Raw genomic sequence first — 19,677 nt, forward strand, 5'->3', positions numbered from 1 at the left:
GGACCAGACCTGGAAACTTTGGGTGCCGTCCGAGCTGCGACAGGGTTTAATGGAGGCCTCTCACAGCTCACCTTCCGCTGGCCATGGTGGGATCCACAAGACGATTGCACGAATCCGCGAAAAGTATTACTGGCCAGGGATGGTTTCAGACATTCAGGCATGTGTTAAAAGCTGCGAAATATGTAAAAGTAATAAGACCCAAAACGCATTTCATAAACCAGCGATGGGAAATCAACACATAACCGAACGACCTTTCCAACGCTTGTATGTCGACTTTATGGGCCCCTACCCTCGTACTTGTGATGGCAATGTTTATGTTTTTGTTTGTCTTGACCATTTTTCTAAGTTTTTGTTTTTGAAGCCTATGAAAAAAGCCACTTCAGCCGAGGTTATAAAGTTTTTGGAAAAGGAAGTATTTCATATCTTTGGCCTTCCTGAATACGTACATTCAGATAACGGCAAGCAGTTCGTCTCTGATTTATTTTCTAGCTTTCTAGAAAAATACGGCACGAGACACATTAAGACTGCATTCTATTCGCCGCAAGGTAATGCCGCAGAACGGGTTAATAGATCGGTATTGCAGATGGTTCGCTCGTACATAAAGAACAATCAAAGGAATTGGGATAGGCATATAACTGATGCGGCATTTGCACTTCGTAGTGTAGTCCACTCCGCAATCAACTGCTCCCCATACTTTGCTACGTTCGGTATGCCAATGGTGCAACATGGTGCATCGTATGAGATATACCGGAAGCTCGGCACTATAGGGGATGCGGATTGCCAGGTAGAGGCGAAGGCAGACCGATTACAGCTCATACGCGAAAAGTTAATGAAAGAACTGAAGTTGGCTCACGAAAAAAGCATGAAAGTATACAACACAAGAAGTAGAGATGTTAGATTTAAAATTGGACAGGTGGTATACCGCCGAAATTTCCGACAGAGTTCCCAAATCGATAATTATAATGCTAAACTTGCGCCCAAACAAGTTAGATGCATCGTTTTGAAGTCTATTGGAAATTCCATGTATGAACTGGGCGACACTAGTGGGAAGAAAGTAGGGGTATACCATGCCAAAGACATATTTGTGGCGTAGTGTTTGTGTGGTCACTGTGTCCTGTTTGATATTAATTCGTTGCTTCATTTATTTTTTAAGTGTCGTCATGGTGTTAACTTATTTTTATTTTTGGACTTAGATATTTATCAACTTTGACGTACAATCTAGCTTACTACACAAGGTGTAAGCTAGATTGGGAATTATATGCATTTGACTTACATACATATACTTCTCTATTATTGACGTATTGTAATTATTTATATATTTATTTATTAAATTATACATTTATTTATTTATTTATATAATTATTTATTTATTTATTAAATCATACATTTATGTATTTATATAATTATTTATTTATTTATCTATTTAGGACTACAGGTGTATGGGGTATTTACCTACTGTGATATAGTATAAGGCTAACTGTGATATAGATATAAGATTTTATTGTGATATAGTGATAAGTTATGTACCCAGTAGGGCTGTGCGATTAATTGATTACTCAAAATTTTAATTAATCATAAAGTAAATAACTCAGTTATACGATTAATTAGAAATTACGATTACTCAAGAGTTCAGTTACTCGAGTAATCAAGATTTTGGATTAACCAAAAAAATAAATATTTGAGTAATTTGCTTTATGATTAATCAACATTTCGAGTAAAATGAGTAATCAACATTTCAACTCTTTACATATGTATGAAATAGTTAAAGTTCCTTGATACTGTGAAAATAACGTTTCTGTTTTCAAAAATTAAAACGAAATTTTTTTTTCATATACAGAATGTAAAAAATAAAATAAGCATTTTCCAAAGCAAACTCTTTTAACGAGCAAAATTATTATTTTTGAGTAATCATATTTCAAGTAACTCGATTAATCATCGTTTTGAGTAATCAAAATCTTGATTACTCGAATAGTTGATTCACCGAATAATTGATTAACCAACTTGCTCGATTAATCGAATAATCGCACAGCCCTAGTACCCAGTGATATAGAGCTTTACGTAGACGTATATATTAATAATCATAGATGCATGTGAATGTTGACTGAACGATGACAACATAAGCAAAGATACACACACAGACATGAAAAGACTTGACAGGAAGCCCGGCTTTAGGTCGTGGGTCGAGGCCACACGTAGGCAAAAACACACTAAAAGCGCAAACAGTCAACGACGTAGCGTAGACGTAGGTTGACGCAGACACGATCTATCTTATGGGATTCGCGTGCTAACGAAAACTCACCACCGCATGGCGGTGACGTTGCCTTTGCTTCTCCCTCTCTCTATCAACAGTAAATTTGATATGCTGCTACGTACGTCAACCTACGTTTACGCTACGTCGTTGACTAACTGAGCTTTAAGTGAGCAGACTGCGTTTTGAATCCTTTTACGCGCACGCTCCATATTGCGGGCAACATCGGCGGTCGCGAGCCTGTAATGCAGCCTCTCACGTTTCATCAACATCGGTGGCAAATCTATCACGCCAACGTTTCGTTTGTTCCGCAACCGGGTTGCTAAACATGTTGCGCAACATGTGTGAAAAGGCGAACTCATTGTTGTGGTTGTGTGTGTGAATGTACATGTAACAATGTGTCGTAAAGAAATGTATGGCTGTCTTTGTAAGGATGAGTGAAAGTTGGAGGAAATTTCTGCATGCAAATGCATCGGGGCACGATCGCCAAAGTAGCTGTAACAAAAAATCAGATTGAAAGCCGACATTAAAGCATCCGGGTGTGTCTAAGAGAAGTGCTAGCGAAGTTGTCTATTTTAAAAGTTTTTTTTTATTCCCGCTTAAACGGATTCATCTAACCAGAATCCGCTTCGAATCCTGCTATTTGAGGTGAGTGGTTGCAAAGAGTTAACCGAATGCCTTGGTACAGCTAAACTTTTGGTTAATACGTAACTTAAAGAAAAGTGATGCGAAAAAAAAAAAAAAAAAAAAATAATAATAATTTGATCAAAATGAAAGTTAACAGAAGTGCTGAAAAATAAATTAAAATTAAATTAAATTAAATTAACTCAAATAAAATTTAAATTAAATAAGATTTAATAAAATAAAAGTAAATTAAATTAAACGAAATTAAAATCAAATTAGCTTAAAACGGAAGTAAATTAAAATAAGCAAAATTAAATACTTTTAAATTAAATTAAATTTAGTCAATAATAATCAAATAAAGTACTAATAATAATTATAAAGTTTCGATTACTAAACTAAAGAAATATAATAAAAGCCAAATGAAACCAATTAAAAGTCGGTGCTTGCGTGGGCATATGTATGTATGTGCCTGTGTATGCCTGAGCACATACATATTCACTTACAAACATAAACGTACTTGACCACAATAATATGCACGCGCAAGTATAACTTCAACCGTACAACAACCAAAAGTTAGCAACGACAACAAAAACAAAAAAGCAGATCGTATAAAGGGAACCAATTTTGCAGGTTGTCATCAGGCAGGAGGACCCAAGGGGCCCAGAACCTATAATTGCCGACTTAGGTCATTTTACGGCCAAGCAGTACAATTGCGATAAAGACACAGCTGATCACCTTTGCAGAAGTTAACGACCGCAAGTATATAGAGGAGGATTAAAAGTTAGGTTCCACACCGTGGAAACAGAAAGAAGGAGAGGGAGAACAACATACATACATATATACATACGCACATACATCCGCTGATAGAGTACCGGACTTCGCACGGGAAACGCTTGAGCCAGCACTTCCACGCGCTCATGTCACGGCTCTCTGCGGATCGAGCAGATTCCAGAAAACGGAGTGACTCACCACGCCGACCACCACCATCCTCCGAGTATTTGCCTTGTTGTTGTTTTTTTTTTTGGACTAAGTTGGGAATAGTTTTGCTGGCCCGAACGTAACCTAACTTTTGGTTAGCTTACATACATATGAATGTAATTTCCTTTTTTTTCACTAATTTCTCGCCACAGGAATTTTTACTTACTCACTAATTTATCCACAAGCTGCATGCTCTAATTTGAAGTCAAAATAGTCGCGTTAGTTCCCAGAATTAAAAATTAGTTGGTGCATATGAGCACCATTTTCCGAGACGAGTAGTTTTTGTTGGTAATTTTCTTTGCGCACAATTACACAATTACATAGTTATACATATATAGTTTCTTTATCGAGCTTTTATATGCATTTTGTTTTATTAGTAATTAGTTAGGCCGATCATACTTGAAGATAGACATGTATATTAAGTTTTTTTGTCTGTAATTTAAAAATAGTCTGGTAGGCAGCCAGAAACGTGGCGATCATCACGGGCGAGTATTAATGTCTAATTGACCATTCCTAGTCCATGCGTAGTGAACCCCAAAAATATTCCCACTCAATTACTCTCGCTAGGTATTGGAAGTCTTTTGCCTTTTATTCTCTTTCAGCTGAACCATATCTCCTGTATGCAGGCGCCTACATCACACGTGAGATTGGTAAGTGCTAGAACGTAAGCTTATGTACAAAGTTACAAATAGAAATATACATACACATGAACATACCTAGTCACTTATATACATTCACTAATTGTATTCATACAAGAATACAAGTTGTAGAGAAGATAAGAGCAGGAGATTTTTGGGGATTATATACAGCGACGGGCGAAACACTAGAAACTCGCTAAACTAAATTGAGTATTTTTGAGATGGGACATATGTCGCACCACACTTATTTTCATCTTGTGTTACCATTTTAATTTATTGTTATCATTATTTTTTTTTTTGCTTCGTTTTTTTTTATTATCACATTTGAGGATTACACCCTAAACACATATGTACACATATAGTATATGAATTAGGTTATTCGGAGTTTTTTTGTTGAAGTTGAATTTTTTTATTATTATCAGTATAATGAGTTACATGAAGGAATTGAATTTTGTTAATTGTTGAATTGGAATATACGTATGTACATAGGAGAGTGAACCTTTAAATATAGTAATAAGTTTAGTTGGTATAGATTTTTTACTATAGATATTGAACTAAAATTTAGTGGAAATATGAACTGTATCAGGACTTGGATTTGTAGTTAGGTAATAGATTTGTAAGTTTTGTAAAAAAGAGCATGTAAATCCGTGATAGAAAAAAAAATAATATGAATTGCTAATTTTGTAGTTGTTTGGTGTGGGTGTTGCACTGGTGCAACAAGAGGGGAAATGGGTGGCGCGACGCAATGTCTGGGATGACAGGGACATGACTGGACACTAGACAGACGGAAACCGGTGAGGCTTAGGGGACTCTGCCAATCGTTGGAGTTTAGTATTCTGACTACAACCAGGCATGATTACTATTGTTTGTTAGTGTCAGCTGCAGGTAAGATGGTTGGAGATGACCCCCCCGCCGACGAGCTGAGCCTGGGCTAGCGAGCATGCCTGTATGCCAACCAACCTTACCCCAACAGTCAGCGACATAACAAAGGATAGAGATTGTGTGAAGTCGGGTCACCTCAAAGGTGGAGATGTGTTAATCGCGCTAAAGCGTTGCTTACGTTCTTCAGCCTATCAACTTTTTCATCGTGATTCTTTTATCGATCAGCTATGCGTAAGCGTTTATGGCTCCTTTGCCACTACATATATTTGCGTAATATATATACCACCCAGTAGCTCTGATAGCTTATATAATTCTCATAGTGAAAATATAGTTGATCTCTGCGATACTAATATGGATTCCCACTTTTGTATTATTGGTGATTTTAACCTGCCTGATATTATCTAGATAGATTTACAGAATAATAGTATTTTGACACCTGCTAACGTCATCTAACGATCTAACGAAATTAATTTTATTGATAGTCTCTTAAGCTGTTACGTTATTCAAATTAATTATTTATATAATACGCTATCTAAGATGCTCGATCCAGTATTTGTAGACGAAAATTTAATATTTAACCTTTCTGAGACTAATCTACCTCTGTAAAAGACAGACAAACATTACGTTCCGCTTGTTATTTCTTTAAAATTTTCTGATGTAATCTCTATTCCGAGCAATTCGTGCACTTCCGCTTTTAATTTTCGGATTACCAACTTCTGTGAGTTAAATAATACACTTAGCGATATTAACTGGGCTAATATTCTTTCATCAAATGATGTGAGCTTATGTTTTGATACTTTCTTGTTCAAGTTGACAGAGGTATTTTCCATTAAAGTACCTCCTCTTCCTCCTAGACTTCATAAATTATTGGTATAACACTACTCTAAAAAATTTGAAGAATAATAATAAATAAGTAATAAATATCATAAACTGTATAAGGCCAACACTGTGAATGCTGTTCTCAGGGATCAGTATATGAATTATGTGAATCAATTTAATGTGCTGGATAAGTTTCTTTATAATCGTTATATTAGTAAACTGGATCTGAGCTAAAAGTAAATCCTAAGGGTTTTTGGAATTTTATTCGCTCTAAGCGTGGGTCTTCCAACATACCGACTTGTATGTGCCTTAATGGTAAATTCTCTCAATCTTTGCCTGACACAGTTGAATTCTTTGCTGAGTTCTTCAAATCAAACTTTGATAGTGAGGCTGATAACCCGAATAACTCTCACGCTCGCTCGAAATTATCAGAACACATTGACTTTGGTTCCCTCACAATCACAGATTGGGATGTTAGCACTTCTATGTCCATGCTTAAACCTTCGCTAAAATGCCACAGTGATTGGCTCTGTGCCTATGTTATGTCGCATTGCAGTTCATCTTTATGTGTTCCTTTATGTCATATATTTAATTTGTCTCTGTCTTCTGGCACATTTATTGATAGATGGAAGATTACATCAATTACTCCAGTATTCAAATCGGGCAATAAAAATGACATCGCTAATTATAGGCCTATTGCTAAACTCACAGTTTGTTCTTAGCTATTCGAAAAAATTATAAAGGAGAAATTATCTTTCGTTACCAAGAGCATTGTTGAGCCGCACCAACACGGGTTTGTTGTCGGGCGTTCTACTGTTACTAACTTGGCATCTTTCTCGAAGGCCTTTGATAAAGTGCCTCACGCAATCTTAATACATAAACTTGAGTCTATCGGCTTTCATTCTGCCTTCCTACAATGGTTAAAATCTTATCTGTCTAATAGGACCTTGTTTGTTGAAGTCGAAAACTGTAAATCGCACTATTTTGTGGCAACTTCAGGTGTTCCCCAAGGCAGTACCTCGGACCACTTTTGTTCGTCCTTTTTATAAATGACATCGGCTCCTGTTTCAAATTTTCCAGGTTTTTACTTATGCAGATTACCTCAAGCTCTTTCGTAGAGTTATGACTCGTCGGATGTTTCTTCTCTGCAGTACGACCTGAGTACCCTGGTCAGTTGGTGTCATACGAACAAGCTTCACTTAAATGTAAATAAATGTTTTCATATGTCCTTCTCAAAATCTTCAAACATTATTTTTTCTAATTACAATATTTCTAGCACTCGCTTGGCCTCTGTGAAAGAGTTTGTTGACTTAGGCGTAGTCTTTGACACACATTTTTCGTTTGTCAATCATATCTCTTACTGCTTCCAAAAGCCTACAGTAACCTAGCTTTCCTGCGTAGATATGCGAAAGACTTTAAGGATCCATACACCAGGAAAGCTTTATTTATCTCTTTAGTACGATCAAAACTGGAGTACGCTTCTATTATATGGAACCCCATTTACGGCTGTCATGCCGCCAGACTCGAAAGAGTGCAGAGAAAATTTGTTCGTTTTGCGTTAAGTTCCCTTAACTTTGATGACCCGATGCCATCTTATTTTTCCCGTTGTAAACTTATGGCCCTAGTATGTATGGCGACTGATAGCCGATGGGCAACCGTAGACTGAAATTCGCATTACGTATGGCAACTCGCTTGACGGCTACTGACAAGGCTACTGAGTCTGGTAGCGCAATTTTGTGTATTATGTATGGCTACCAACTCTTTTTATAGTATACACAAACGTCAAATTGAAACAACTGAGCACCATCAGATGCCATTGTTATATTTTGCGCATTTTGGAAGGAAAAGCTGAAACAATTTCTGATTATGGCAGAAAAATTGTAATTATATGCAAATTCTATTTATATTGATTTATAATTAACAGTTTGATATTTCTCCAGGCCAGTGAAAATTACGAACAGCAAGCAATTTGAGCGTTTGGTGCATTTAATGCTATCCAACCCAGGAATTGCAAGAGGAACTCGCACATTTGAACAAAGTAAAATCCAAAACGATGAACAATGGGACGCTTTTGCTGCTAAGATCAATAGTTTCGGCCCTCCAAATAGTGGCAGCGGGTAATTTTTACAATAAACATACTGCAATAAGCATTTTCATGGATGTATACATTTGTGTAGGTATGGATTAACTACAAGGCCAAAACAAAGAAGAAATTGAGTGCAAATAATCGAAACATAAGAACGACTGGTGGAGGCCCATCAGAGTAGCAAACGTTATCTGCACTCGAGCAAGTGGTGGCAGATATCTTACACACATACGTAAGCGTAAATCCACCCGGCAAAGTGTTTGGCATTGTAGAAATGGACGAAGACGAACAAAACGTAGAGCCTTCATGCAGTTCTTCGCCAAATATATCGGTGACTGTTAAAAAAAAAAAATCAAAAAAAGTACTGAAGAAATTAAAGTGGACATGCTAAAGTCGCAAACTTTAAATAACTCAGATATAGCACAAAATTTAAAAAGAATAAAAAAAATACATACAAAATGAGCAAATATGCTGAAAAAATCACGATTTAAAAAGAGAAAAATTTGAACTATTAAAAGAAAATATGAATCTAGAGGCGGAACTTAAAAGAAAGAAAATTCAACTTATAGAATACCAATTAAATAATATGTAAGAAAGTGATCTCAATTTTAATGATTCTATATTTAAGAGCATTGTTTGGGCGGATTATAAATCGCACCAAGTCACGTGAGGAACGAGAAGCACTGAACTTGAATTTATTTTATAGTATTTTAAATACTTCAGAGGCTTTTTATAGTAGGTACAAATGAAATAGTGCCTTTTTATTCATATGAATACATATTTTTTGTTTAGTTAAATGTTAACTATTTTTGTTGCTTTTTTATATCAATAAAGAGATTTTATTGTATGAAAGAATTCATCAAGTTATTTCTTATTTCTTGTGCTAGAATATTATGGCTGTTTGTTTCAAAATCAGAATTTATATCTGTCTCTATAGTCTCGGCTTCTATACTGGGCTCTTCAAAACGTGAATCAAAGCGACGTCCGATATTGTAAACGGCACAACACGAATTTATGATGGCAGTTGCCTTCTGTGGTGCATAGTGAAGTCCACGCTCAGAAGATAGGTATCTAAATTTTGATTTCAAAACGCCGAAAGTCCGTTCTATAATGTTCCTTGCCTTGCAGTGTACTTTGTTGTATTTGCTTTCTGGACTACCATTTACTGCGGCTCGAAATGGAGTCATCAGATATGTCTCCAACGGAAACCCAGCATCACCTACAGCAACAAATACATTTGTTAATACTTTTAGAAGTAGGCAGATTGTGGAACCAGTTTTCGGATCGCTATCGCAACTTGTCGAGATTCATCACACGTCAGCAACTTGCTATATCGATCCGAAAATTGTTGCTAACTGGATACAGAATCTTCCTACAGATTGTGCTTCAAAATATCACCTAAAAGCCATGTATTTTCTCCTGTGTTATTCGACATAATTTCCTTGAGCGTACTATTATTCCATATGAAGGAATCATGCGTGGCTCCTGGATATCTGGCATCGACATACGTTATGTTCATATTGAAATCGCAAACCTAGGTAATAAGGAATTTGTGTGTATCCAAAATAAACATACGAAAACTAACTTACCATTAACGCGTTTATACTGAAAAATCCTTTTCTGTTTATGAATAGGTGTTGCAGTTCCTTTTCAGGTGCTGAAATGTGCACATGAGTGCCATCCACACAACCCTACACACACACCTGGAAATCCACTCTTATTATAAAAATTTATTTTGCTTTTATTCTGCTCTTCTTCACTAATATCAAATTTGATGTGCTTGGGACAAATCTTCCGCTCGATTAAAGAGGTAGCTTCAGTTAGTATTACCGACATAGTGGGTTGGGAGATGCCAATATTGAAATCATTCCCTTGGCATTTTTGATAACTCCCTTCCGCAAAGAAACGGAGCGCTGCGCAGGGTTTCAGGATTGGAGGTACCGCAGTTGACCGAAAGTTGCTTTTGAAATGAGGGGATAGTTCCTCCAACAAATAAACAAATGCTTCTTTGATATCCGAAAATTGCTTACGAACCTGGAGGTATAGATATGTTAAAGGAATATGATTACGATTTTTTTAACTTACTTAACAACTGGTAGATCCAAAGGATTGGATCGATCCGTTATGTAACGCCGTATTAGAGCAACGTTTGCACACTCGTCCCGAGTTGCGAAAAATACCTCATAGCTGCTGATCATTCTGCTTTCTTTATTTTTATAAACAAATGTTTCCCGCTTATGACGATTTTTTTATTTGTTTACATAAATTGTCAAACACATTGGAGCAAAGTTGCCAATTACTTCGAAATGTACATGTCAAAAGAGCAAACTCAGAGATGTTTTCTTCGTTTTTCTGTATACTGAGATCAATCGCTATACGTAACTGGTCGTCTCCATAGGATAAAGTTTATTTGCAAGGAACAAAAATAAAACTTGCGCCAGCTGCGATTCGAACCGGGGGTTGACTAAGGCTGTGTGCGAGTACGTCTAAATTGCTACCTAAATAGAGAAAAATCCTAAATCACTGGAAAGTGTCGGCAACGCAGTGCATAGGAACAATTTGGATTTTCTGCGAGCATAATTTTCAACCTAAATTGAACAGTCAAATATATTTGAGCGAGCGATTAAATGAACAACGATTTTTTGATGTTTTAAATAATTTTTATAATTGCTATGGCACAAAAAAGAAAATATTCAGAAAGATGTAAGTATATTATTTTATTTGATTTTTGCATTCAGATAAGTATATATCTAATTCGATGGATATATATTATATCGCAGGGTCAGAAGAACAAACGGATTATTTTATAGATGCCAGGATGGAGCATTCTCTTTTTCTGTTGCAAATTTATTATATTGTTAAATAGTCCCAAAGCTACCACAAAATTATTTATTTTATAGATATATTTATTAAAAGCAAACAAATTCAAATTTCAAAACAAATAATTTAGGTTGTCAAACGAACTCGCACAGTTTTAGCAGCTGTTTTCCTAAATTGTAGCAGTGCTGGAAATTTCCAGTGGAATATTAGTTTAGGTACTAAAATTTAGGTCAACTCGCACACAGCCGAGGTGCCTACATATCAGCAAGTCGCTAATTGTACCCGTTCACCGCCACTGCATGACATTGTAACCAGTTTTAGATCAAAACTCACACCTAATGCATTACATTCGGACCACTTTTAGTACAATCCACCTGTTTTACATTACATTGCTTTATATTTTTGACTATCTTTGGTCTAGATACAAAGTTACTATACCTACGACTATATTTTTCGAGCAATTGGACCAATCTTTCCTTCAGGGGTACTTTCAACTAAAATGCTGATATACACACATAAGTACATATGTATGTATGTGCATAAATATGTACGTCGCTACCATGTCAAACAATCGAATGTGAAAATCTGCACTTTTCAGGAGAGAAAAGAAACTGTTGTAAAAAATATTGTTGTCATTAGACAAAAGTATGGGATTCGACATTTTGTTAAAGCCAATATCCTCTGCTTCTAAGAAGACTAGATATTTGACGATTTGCCAACTTGCGTATCATTCTAAACGCATGCGCAAGGTATCGTAAATCAAAAAGCAGTTTTGCACATTCGATAGTTAGGCATGGTAGCGAAGATATACTTATATCTTCAAGAAAATTTACAGCAACCGCAAAGTTATTTTCTAGCATCAGAAATAATGAAAATATATTTCTCGTGATATTTCTTGAGAACTACAATGATATATTTTTTTTTGTTAATCAACGAAACAAATTTTTTGTTATTACTTTTTTTTTATAACAACCAAACGACTTTTTTCTGATATTTTTTCTTATAAATAACGAAACGAACTTTTTTATTTGCATATCTGAGCCGTTCAATTAATGTAGCCTAAGCCGGTAAAAGGGCCTATTCCCTTTAAATCGACATTTCATGGGATCCCAAACAATATTTTAACGTTTAACTATCCATAGATATAGTTCAAGATGCCCTTTTAATAGAAACTTAATAAAAATATAAACATTTTCAGGAGAAACTGGTTATTTTTTGATTCATTCAAAATCAAACCTTTTAAATTCTCTTTGATTGAACGGTACATATATATGTATTCCATATAAAAAATTGGCGTACATAGTTTGTACGAGAAAAAATGCCTTAGCTTATTATACTAAAATTTAATGCCCAACAAAACTGCATACCATTTTTTGGAAATTTGGATTTATATGGTGTTCGTTAAGTAATCAGCTTTGCTTTAATACAAAAATAATATATGTAAGTTAAGGACTGAAGGTCCTGAATAACTAAAAAAATTAAAGGGCCAACTTGCCCTGGAATTAAAAGAGGTAATTTAAACGTTATAATAAAAGTACTTTATTGATATAAATAAATAAGCCTAATGGACTANGATTCATTCAAAATCAAACCTTTTAAATTCTCTTTGATTGAACGGTACATATATATGTATTCCATATAAAAAATTGGCGTACATAGTTTGTACGAGAAAAAATGCCTTAGCTTATTATACTAAAATTTAATGCCCAACAAAACTGCATACCATTTTTTGGAAATTTGGATTTATATGGTGTTCGTTAAGTAATCAGCTTTGCTTTAATACAAAAATAATATATGTAAGTTAAGGACTGAAGGTCCTGAATAACTAAAAAAATTAAAGGGCCAACTTGCCCTGGAATTAAAAGAGGTAATTTAAACGTTATAATAAAAGTACTTTATTGATATAAATAAATAAGCCTAATGGACTATAGTAACACCCCGATGCAACTGCCGCTGCTCCGAGTTCTGCCGCCCTTTATAGCCTGTTCCGCTGCCGTTGTTCTATAGCCAGACATACGCGACGTCAGTGAGCCGGCTTGGCCTTGAATTCCCACAGGTAACTTGAATTATGTAACACACTGATTTCACAACCGTGTGAAATGAAATTAAGCTGACACCGCTGCAATGCCTAATGCGTTGGCTGCGTTATACTAATGGTTGCGTAAGCATTAGCCAGAGGTACTAACTGTGGCCGAAGGTTGCCATAGGTGTCTGATAGCGTTGCACAATATTGCTATTGCATGATATGATGAAATGCACTTGGCCTTGACAAAGGTGTAGGATGTCAATTATGTTGTGAACCATAATTATGCTGACATGGCGCACGTGTATTGCTGGACTGTGGGAATACAACATGTTGGGTGACGGCGGATGTGTTAACTTGTATATAATTCAGATGAACGTAGTTTTTCGTACATAAGGGTAAGGTTGCAAGCAAAAACTTTCTCTGAGCCATAATTCTTTAGTTTCTGTAATTAAATAGGCAAAACTTCTTAACCATTGTAGTGATATCTATAATATAGGATTTAATGAAACACACCAGTTAATACATAATAAGAAGTTCGAATTGGTGTTTAGAACTTTATAAGAAACATATTAAATGAAGACACATAGTTACTTTACAACAACTTTTTTCACACTTTACTTTTCCCAGTAACTTTTGAAATTTTTGATTTGCTACGAATAATTTTATTTCGTATAGCAGCATTGCTTAAGCTGTTGTTTTTGACAACTTATTTGTTGGTTAATGACTGCAAATAGTTTTATACCAAATTAGAAACCAGAAATAATACATTAACGGCCTTATTCATAAAAATTTAGATACATATGTACATAGATTTAAAAAGCTGTTTAAATACAAAAATTGTATACACATGTCACTTTACACAACTGTTTAAACCTTTGTTACTTTCTATAAATAAGACCGTAAACATTTCCTTACAACGTCAATTTCCATATTGTAACTTTATTCTTTCAATTTCGGTGACCACAGCAGCAAACGATATCAACTAGTACGCTAACAACCAGAAATGAAATTTAATACGCAAGTACTTACAGTACTACAAGTACACAGAGAGTAGATTTGCTACTCTCTTTTGGCAGCAGCAAATATCTCTCGTACGCGATGAGAGAAAGTAGAGTACCTACTTTGGTGGAGTAATAGCAAGTACGTCAAGTATTTACTCTCTCAACGCCAAGTAGTGTATGTATAAGGAAAAAGAGCAACAATGTGTTGGGAGTAGAGTACAATGCAAAGAGTACTTATTGAACGAAATGCGGCAAACACACTTGCGATGGACTTTAGTTCGAATCCTACTGAAAGAAGTCTGATGAGCAAATGTGGTGATTTCCGAAATAGCTATCACTTCTACCATTTTTTCAAATTATTGTTGCCTTTACACAATAAATTTTCATTAAAAAACGGCCTCGAGCTCAATAAAAATTGTTGAATATAATTGTTATAAGGCCATAAAATAACAAAAAACAAATAACTTAATGACGAGCACACCTAAAAAGTTAAACATTATTTTAATAGAAATATTAACAAAAAACCAACAACCACATGATCAAGTGAATTGCAGCGGAATAGCTGCGCTTGATTGTGTTGGCATAACAAAAATGAAAATAGTGGAAAAAAGCAAACGATAATTTACAAGGCGTACTTAGCACGGTGCATAGGCAACTGGCTGAGTCAGTGGGATCGTCGGTTCGAATCCTACTGAAAGAAGTCTGATGAGGAAATGTGGTGATTTCCGAAATAGCTATCACTTCTACCATTTTTTCAAATTATTGTTGCTTTTCCACAATAAGTTTTTCATTAAAAACGGCCTCGAGCTCAATAAAAATTGTTGAATATAATTGTTATAAGGCCAAAAAATAACAAAAACAAATAACTTAAGGACGAGCACACCTAAAAGTTAAACATTCTAAAAATAGAATTATTAGCAAAAACCAACAAAACCAACAACCACATGATCAAGTGAATTGCAGGCGGAATAGCTGCGCTTGATTGAAGTTGGCTAAACATGTTAAATAGTGGAAATAAGCAACAAGAATTAACAAGGCGAACTTAGCACAGTGCGTAGGCAACTGCCTGAGTCAGTGGGATCGTCGGTTCGAATCCTACTGAAAGAAGTCTGATGAGGAAATGTGGTGATTTCCGAAATAGCTATCACTTCTACCATTTTTTCAAATTATTGTTGCTTTTCCACAATAAGTTTTTCATTAAAAACGGCCTCGAGCTCAATAAAAATTGTTGAATATAATTGTTATAAGGCCATAAAATAACAAAAACAAATAACTTAAGGACGAGCACACCTAAAAGTTAAACATTCTAAAAGTAGAATTATTAACAAAAACCAACAACCACATGATCAAGTGTAAATCGTAGCGGAATAGCTGCGCTTGATTGTGTTGGCTTAGCAAAATGAAAAAGTGGGAAAAAAGCAACGATAATTTACAAGTCGGACTTAGCACAGTGCGTAGGCAACTGGCTGAGTCAGTGGGATCGTCGGTTCGAATCCTACTGAAAGAAGTCTGATGAGGAAATGTGGTGATTTCCGAAATAGCTACCACTTCTACAATTTTTTCAAATTTTTGTTGCTTTTCCACTATAAATTTTCATTAAAAAACGGCCTCGAGCTCAATAAAAATTGTTGAATATAATTGTTATAAGGCCATATAATAACAAAAAACAAAAGTATATTGTTAAAAAATAAAATAAAATACATTTAATGTATACAAAATACGCGTGAACATTTCAAAGATCGTATAGATGAAAATATAAGTGATAGCTGCACTTTTTATATGAAAATTTGCTAGTGGAGGTGCAAACAATTTTAACAACAAATTACTTAAATACTAGTATTAACAAAGTGAAAAGAGTGAGAATTTATACAACGATATGTGTTTCTTAGCATCCTCGTAAAGTTTCATGAAAAAATTCGCCTTGCTACATGGTTTATTTATTTATTTATTTATTCATGAAGTCAATGTAACAAGGTTCTTACTGACTACTTAAAGCGGTTAATTATAAGGTAAGTATATTTGAGCTAATTGGAAATAGTACTACTTAATCAAAAAACTGTATATAACAATGAAATAAAAGCATATTTAGACAAAGAGAAATCTAAACTGACAGAATTCGAGATCTCATTAAAATCACGGAGAGCGCATGCCAAAGGAGCATTTTTCGCGTAATCAGTCTTAACTATATCTGGGTAGAAGGGATAACACTTGCGTAGTGTCTTGAGAGGGACTAGAAAGTGAATCCTTTCAAGCAAAGATGGAGAATCAATTGTACCATTAATGATACTAAAAACGAACGACAGAGAGAGAATCGGTCTCCTTGCAACAAGTGACTGAAGGTTGATTAAGAGCAGGCGTGAATGATAGGAAGGGATAGGATCAGAAAATTTTAAAAAACGAAGGGCAGATTTTAAGAATTATTTTTGAACTTTTTCAATCCTATTAATAGAAAATTGGAAATAAGGTCGCCAAATAAACGCAGCATACTCTAACCTAGAACGAACAAAAGTTGTAAAAAGCAATTTTAGCGTATAAGGGTCCGAAAATTTTGAACTGTTTCTTCGAACAAAACCTAGAATTGAATATGCCTTAGTTAGAATAAAATTTATGTGACTGTTAAATGAGAAATGCGTGTCCAAAATTACTCCAAGGTCCTTAATTTCTACAACAGATGGAAGCACATTATTAGATATTGTGTAAGAGGTTTGAAATATTGTGACTTTTCGAAAAAGTAATTTCAAATTTTTTTTTTTACGTTTAACGAAAGACCACACTCCTCACACCAGACACACAGCGTATCCAAATCCGCTTGAAGATACTTTACATCAGTCGAGTCTTTAATCATGGAAAATATTTTTAAGTCGTCGGCGTACAGCCAAAAATTGGCGAACGAGAAACAGCTGCTTATGTCATTAATAAATAAAACGAACAGTAGTGGACCCAAAATGCTTCCTTGAGGAACTCCAGAAGTGGCAATGAAAGATTCCGAAGAAACGCCATCGATTGTCACCACGCACAGCCTATTGCTTAAAAAGGATTTTATCCATTTAAGAAAAACAGAGTGAAAGCCCAAAACTGCAAGTTTGTGTTATAAAATTGTATACGAAACTTTATCAAACGCTTTCGAAAAATCTGTGTAAATACAGTCAACTTGGAGTCCTGCCGATATAGCTGCAATGCAGTATTCACTAAACACTGCTAAATTGGAGACTGNAAAACGAACGACAGAGAGAGAATCGGTCTCCTTGCAACAAGTGACTGAAGGTTGATTAAGAGCAGGCGTGAATGATAGAAAGGGATAGGATCAGAAAATTTTAAAAACGAAGGGCAGATTTTAAGAATACTTTTTGAACTTTTTCAATCCTATTAATAGAAAATTGGAAATAAGGTCGCCAAATAAAAGCAGCATACTCTAACCTAGAACGAACAAAAGTTGTAAAAAGCAATTTTAGCGTATAAGGGTCCGAAAATTTTGAACTGTTTCTTCGAACAAAACCTAGAATTGAATATGCCTTAGTTAGAATAAAATTTATGTGACTGTTAAATGAGAAATGCGTGTCCAAAATTACTCCAAGGTCCTTAATTTCTACAACAGATGGAAGCACATTATTAGATATTGTGTAAGAGGTTTGAAATATTGTGACTTTTCGAAAAAGTAATTTCAAATTTTTTTTTTTACGTTTAACGAAAGACCACACTCCTCACACCAGACACACAGCGTATCCAAATCCGCTTGAAGATACTTTACATCAGTCGAGTCTTTAATCATGGAAAATATTTTTAAGTCGTCGGCGTACAGCCAAAAATTGGCGAACGAGAAACAGCTGCTTATGTCATTAATAAATAAAACGAACAGTAGTGGACCCAAAATGCTTCCTTGAGGAACTCCAGAAGTGGCAATGAAAGATTCCGAAGAAACGCCATCGATTGTCACCACGCACAGCCTATTGCTTAAAAAGGATTTTATCCATTTAAGAAAAACAGAGTGAAAGCCCAAAACTGCAAGTTTGTGTTATAAAATTGTATACGAAACTTTATCAAACGCTTTCGAAAAATCTGTGTAAATACAGTCAACTTGGAGTCCTGCCGATATAGCTGCAATGCAGTATTCACTAAACACTGCTAAATTGGAGACTGAACAACGTCCAGCAACAAATCCATGCTGATTAGGTGAAATAATGCTCTTAGTAGCAAAAAACATCTTCTCTTTGATAATGCTTTCAAACAGTTTGGAGACTGTCGAGAGCTTCGAAATAGGCCTATAATTACAGACGTCATTTTTATTACCGCTTTTAAAAAGCGGAGAAATTGATGTCAGCTTCCAGTCATCAATAAAATTTCCAGAAGACAAAGATTTATTGAAAAGCATTTTCAACGGAGTGACAATCGCCGGACATTTTTTTAAAAAACAGCTGAGAGTCCATCAGCATCCGTTTGAGTAGAGGGTTTTAACCTTAGGATTCCTTCTATGATATCATCTGAAGAGAGACTCAAACTGCCAAAATTGAGGGACGATAATTGATTAGGTGCGGGAAAACTGTCTGAAATATTAGAATCAACCTCATCACGTTGTGCGAAGTTTGCTTTGAAAAAATCAGCAAATATGTTAGCTACTTCAGTTGGCGTGCTTACAAATTTTTCACCCATCGTTACTGCCGATGGAACCCAGGAGGATGACTTTTTTGATTTAACGTAATGCCAAAATATCTTTGGGTTAGACTTTATATTTGACTCGATGCTACGCATATAGTTATTGTAAAGAAACTTATCTAAACAATTGAATTGCTTTTGATACTGCTGGAACTTAGAAAAGAAACTTTGGTTGTTGGTTTTTTTGAACTTTTTGTAAAATTTGTTGCGCGGATTCTTAAGCGATTTAAGTTCCCGATTGTACCACGGAAGCTTGTAGAGTCTCCTTTTAATTAAGGCACTATTTTCAAGAAACAGCTCATTCAGATGAGATTTAAAGTTAGAAAAACATATAGAGACATCGGCATCAAGTAACACTTGCTCCCAATCAATATCAACAAGAGTATTCAGCTTTAAAAAGTCGCAGGAAGCAAAATTGAATGTAATTCTTTCCTCAGGCTTAAGGGTTGCAAATACATAAAATTCTGCTTTTATAACCAGTGGTACATGATGTTTATTAGTAGGCGAGAGTGGGGAAACACATTCGGAAACAGAAATATTGATGTTATCACTAACAAAAACAAGATCAAGAATTCCGCCAAGATTATTTACAAAGTTGTTAATTTGGACTAACCCATTACTTAAAATGTTATCAATAACATATGATTCAAGAGAGGTAGTTTGTATTAGTTTAGTTAGTTTGTAGTATTATTTGGAATAAGACCAAATTTGAAAAATTGTTAGACCACATAACTTCTGGGAGATTAAATCCCCAAAAATGGAAATTTGGTTATCAGCGAGCTTGTTTTGGACTAGGGACACGATATTGTCTGTGTGCGCTTTATATAAATCGAAATTACTACGTGGCGGGATGTACGAGGCTAACAGGTATAAGCTACCAAATCCATATGAACCTTGTACACAAA

General features: G+C 35.2%; 2 protein-coding genes across 2 annotated transcripts; one reads left to right on the forward strand and one right to left on the reverse strand.

Moving 5' to 3' along the window:
- The first annotated feature begins 542 nt into the window (after nucleotides 1-542).
- On the forward strand, nucleotides 543-1,305 carry LOC108365147 (uncharacterized). The gene has a single exon (XM_017619107.1). It carries the CDS (start codon nucleotides 584-586, stop codon nucleotides 1,091-1,093), a length of 510 nt encoding a protein of 169 aa, XP_017474596.1. The 5' UTR covers nucleotides 543-583; the 3' UTR covers nucleotides 1,094-1,305.
- Nucleotides 1,306-8,915: 7,610 nt separating this feature from the next.
- Nucleotides 8,916-10,501, reverse strand: LOC108365146 (putative nuclease HARBI1). The gene is made up of 4 exons (XM_017619106.1): nucleotides 10,361-10,501; nucleotides 9,865-10,309; nucleotides 9,674-9,809; nucleotides 8,916-9,494 (listed from the first exon to the last, which is right to left on the reverse strand). Exons 2-4 carry the CDS (start codon nucleotides 9,865-9,867, stop codon nucleotides 9,115-9,117), a joined length of 519 nt encoding a protein of 172 aa, XP_017474595.1. The 5' UTR covers nucleotides 9,868-10,309; nucleotides 10,361-10,501; the 3' UTR covers nucleotides 8,916-9,114.
- Between the last annotated feature and the right edge of the window lie 9,176 nt (nucleotides 10,502-19,677).

The sequence above is a fragment of the Rhagoletis zephyria genome, unplaced genomic scaffold, assembly GCF_001687245.7.
Source record: "Rhagoletis zephyria isolate East Lansing unplaced genomic scaffold, Rhagoletis_zephyria_1.1 Rzeph_scaffold_01786, whole genome shotgun sequence".
In the NCBI taxonomy this organism is placed as follows: Eukaryota; Metazoa; Arthropoda; class Insecta; order Diptera; family Tephritidae; genus Rhagoletis; species Rhagoletis zephyria.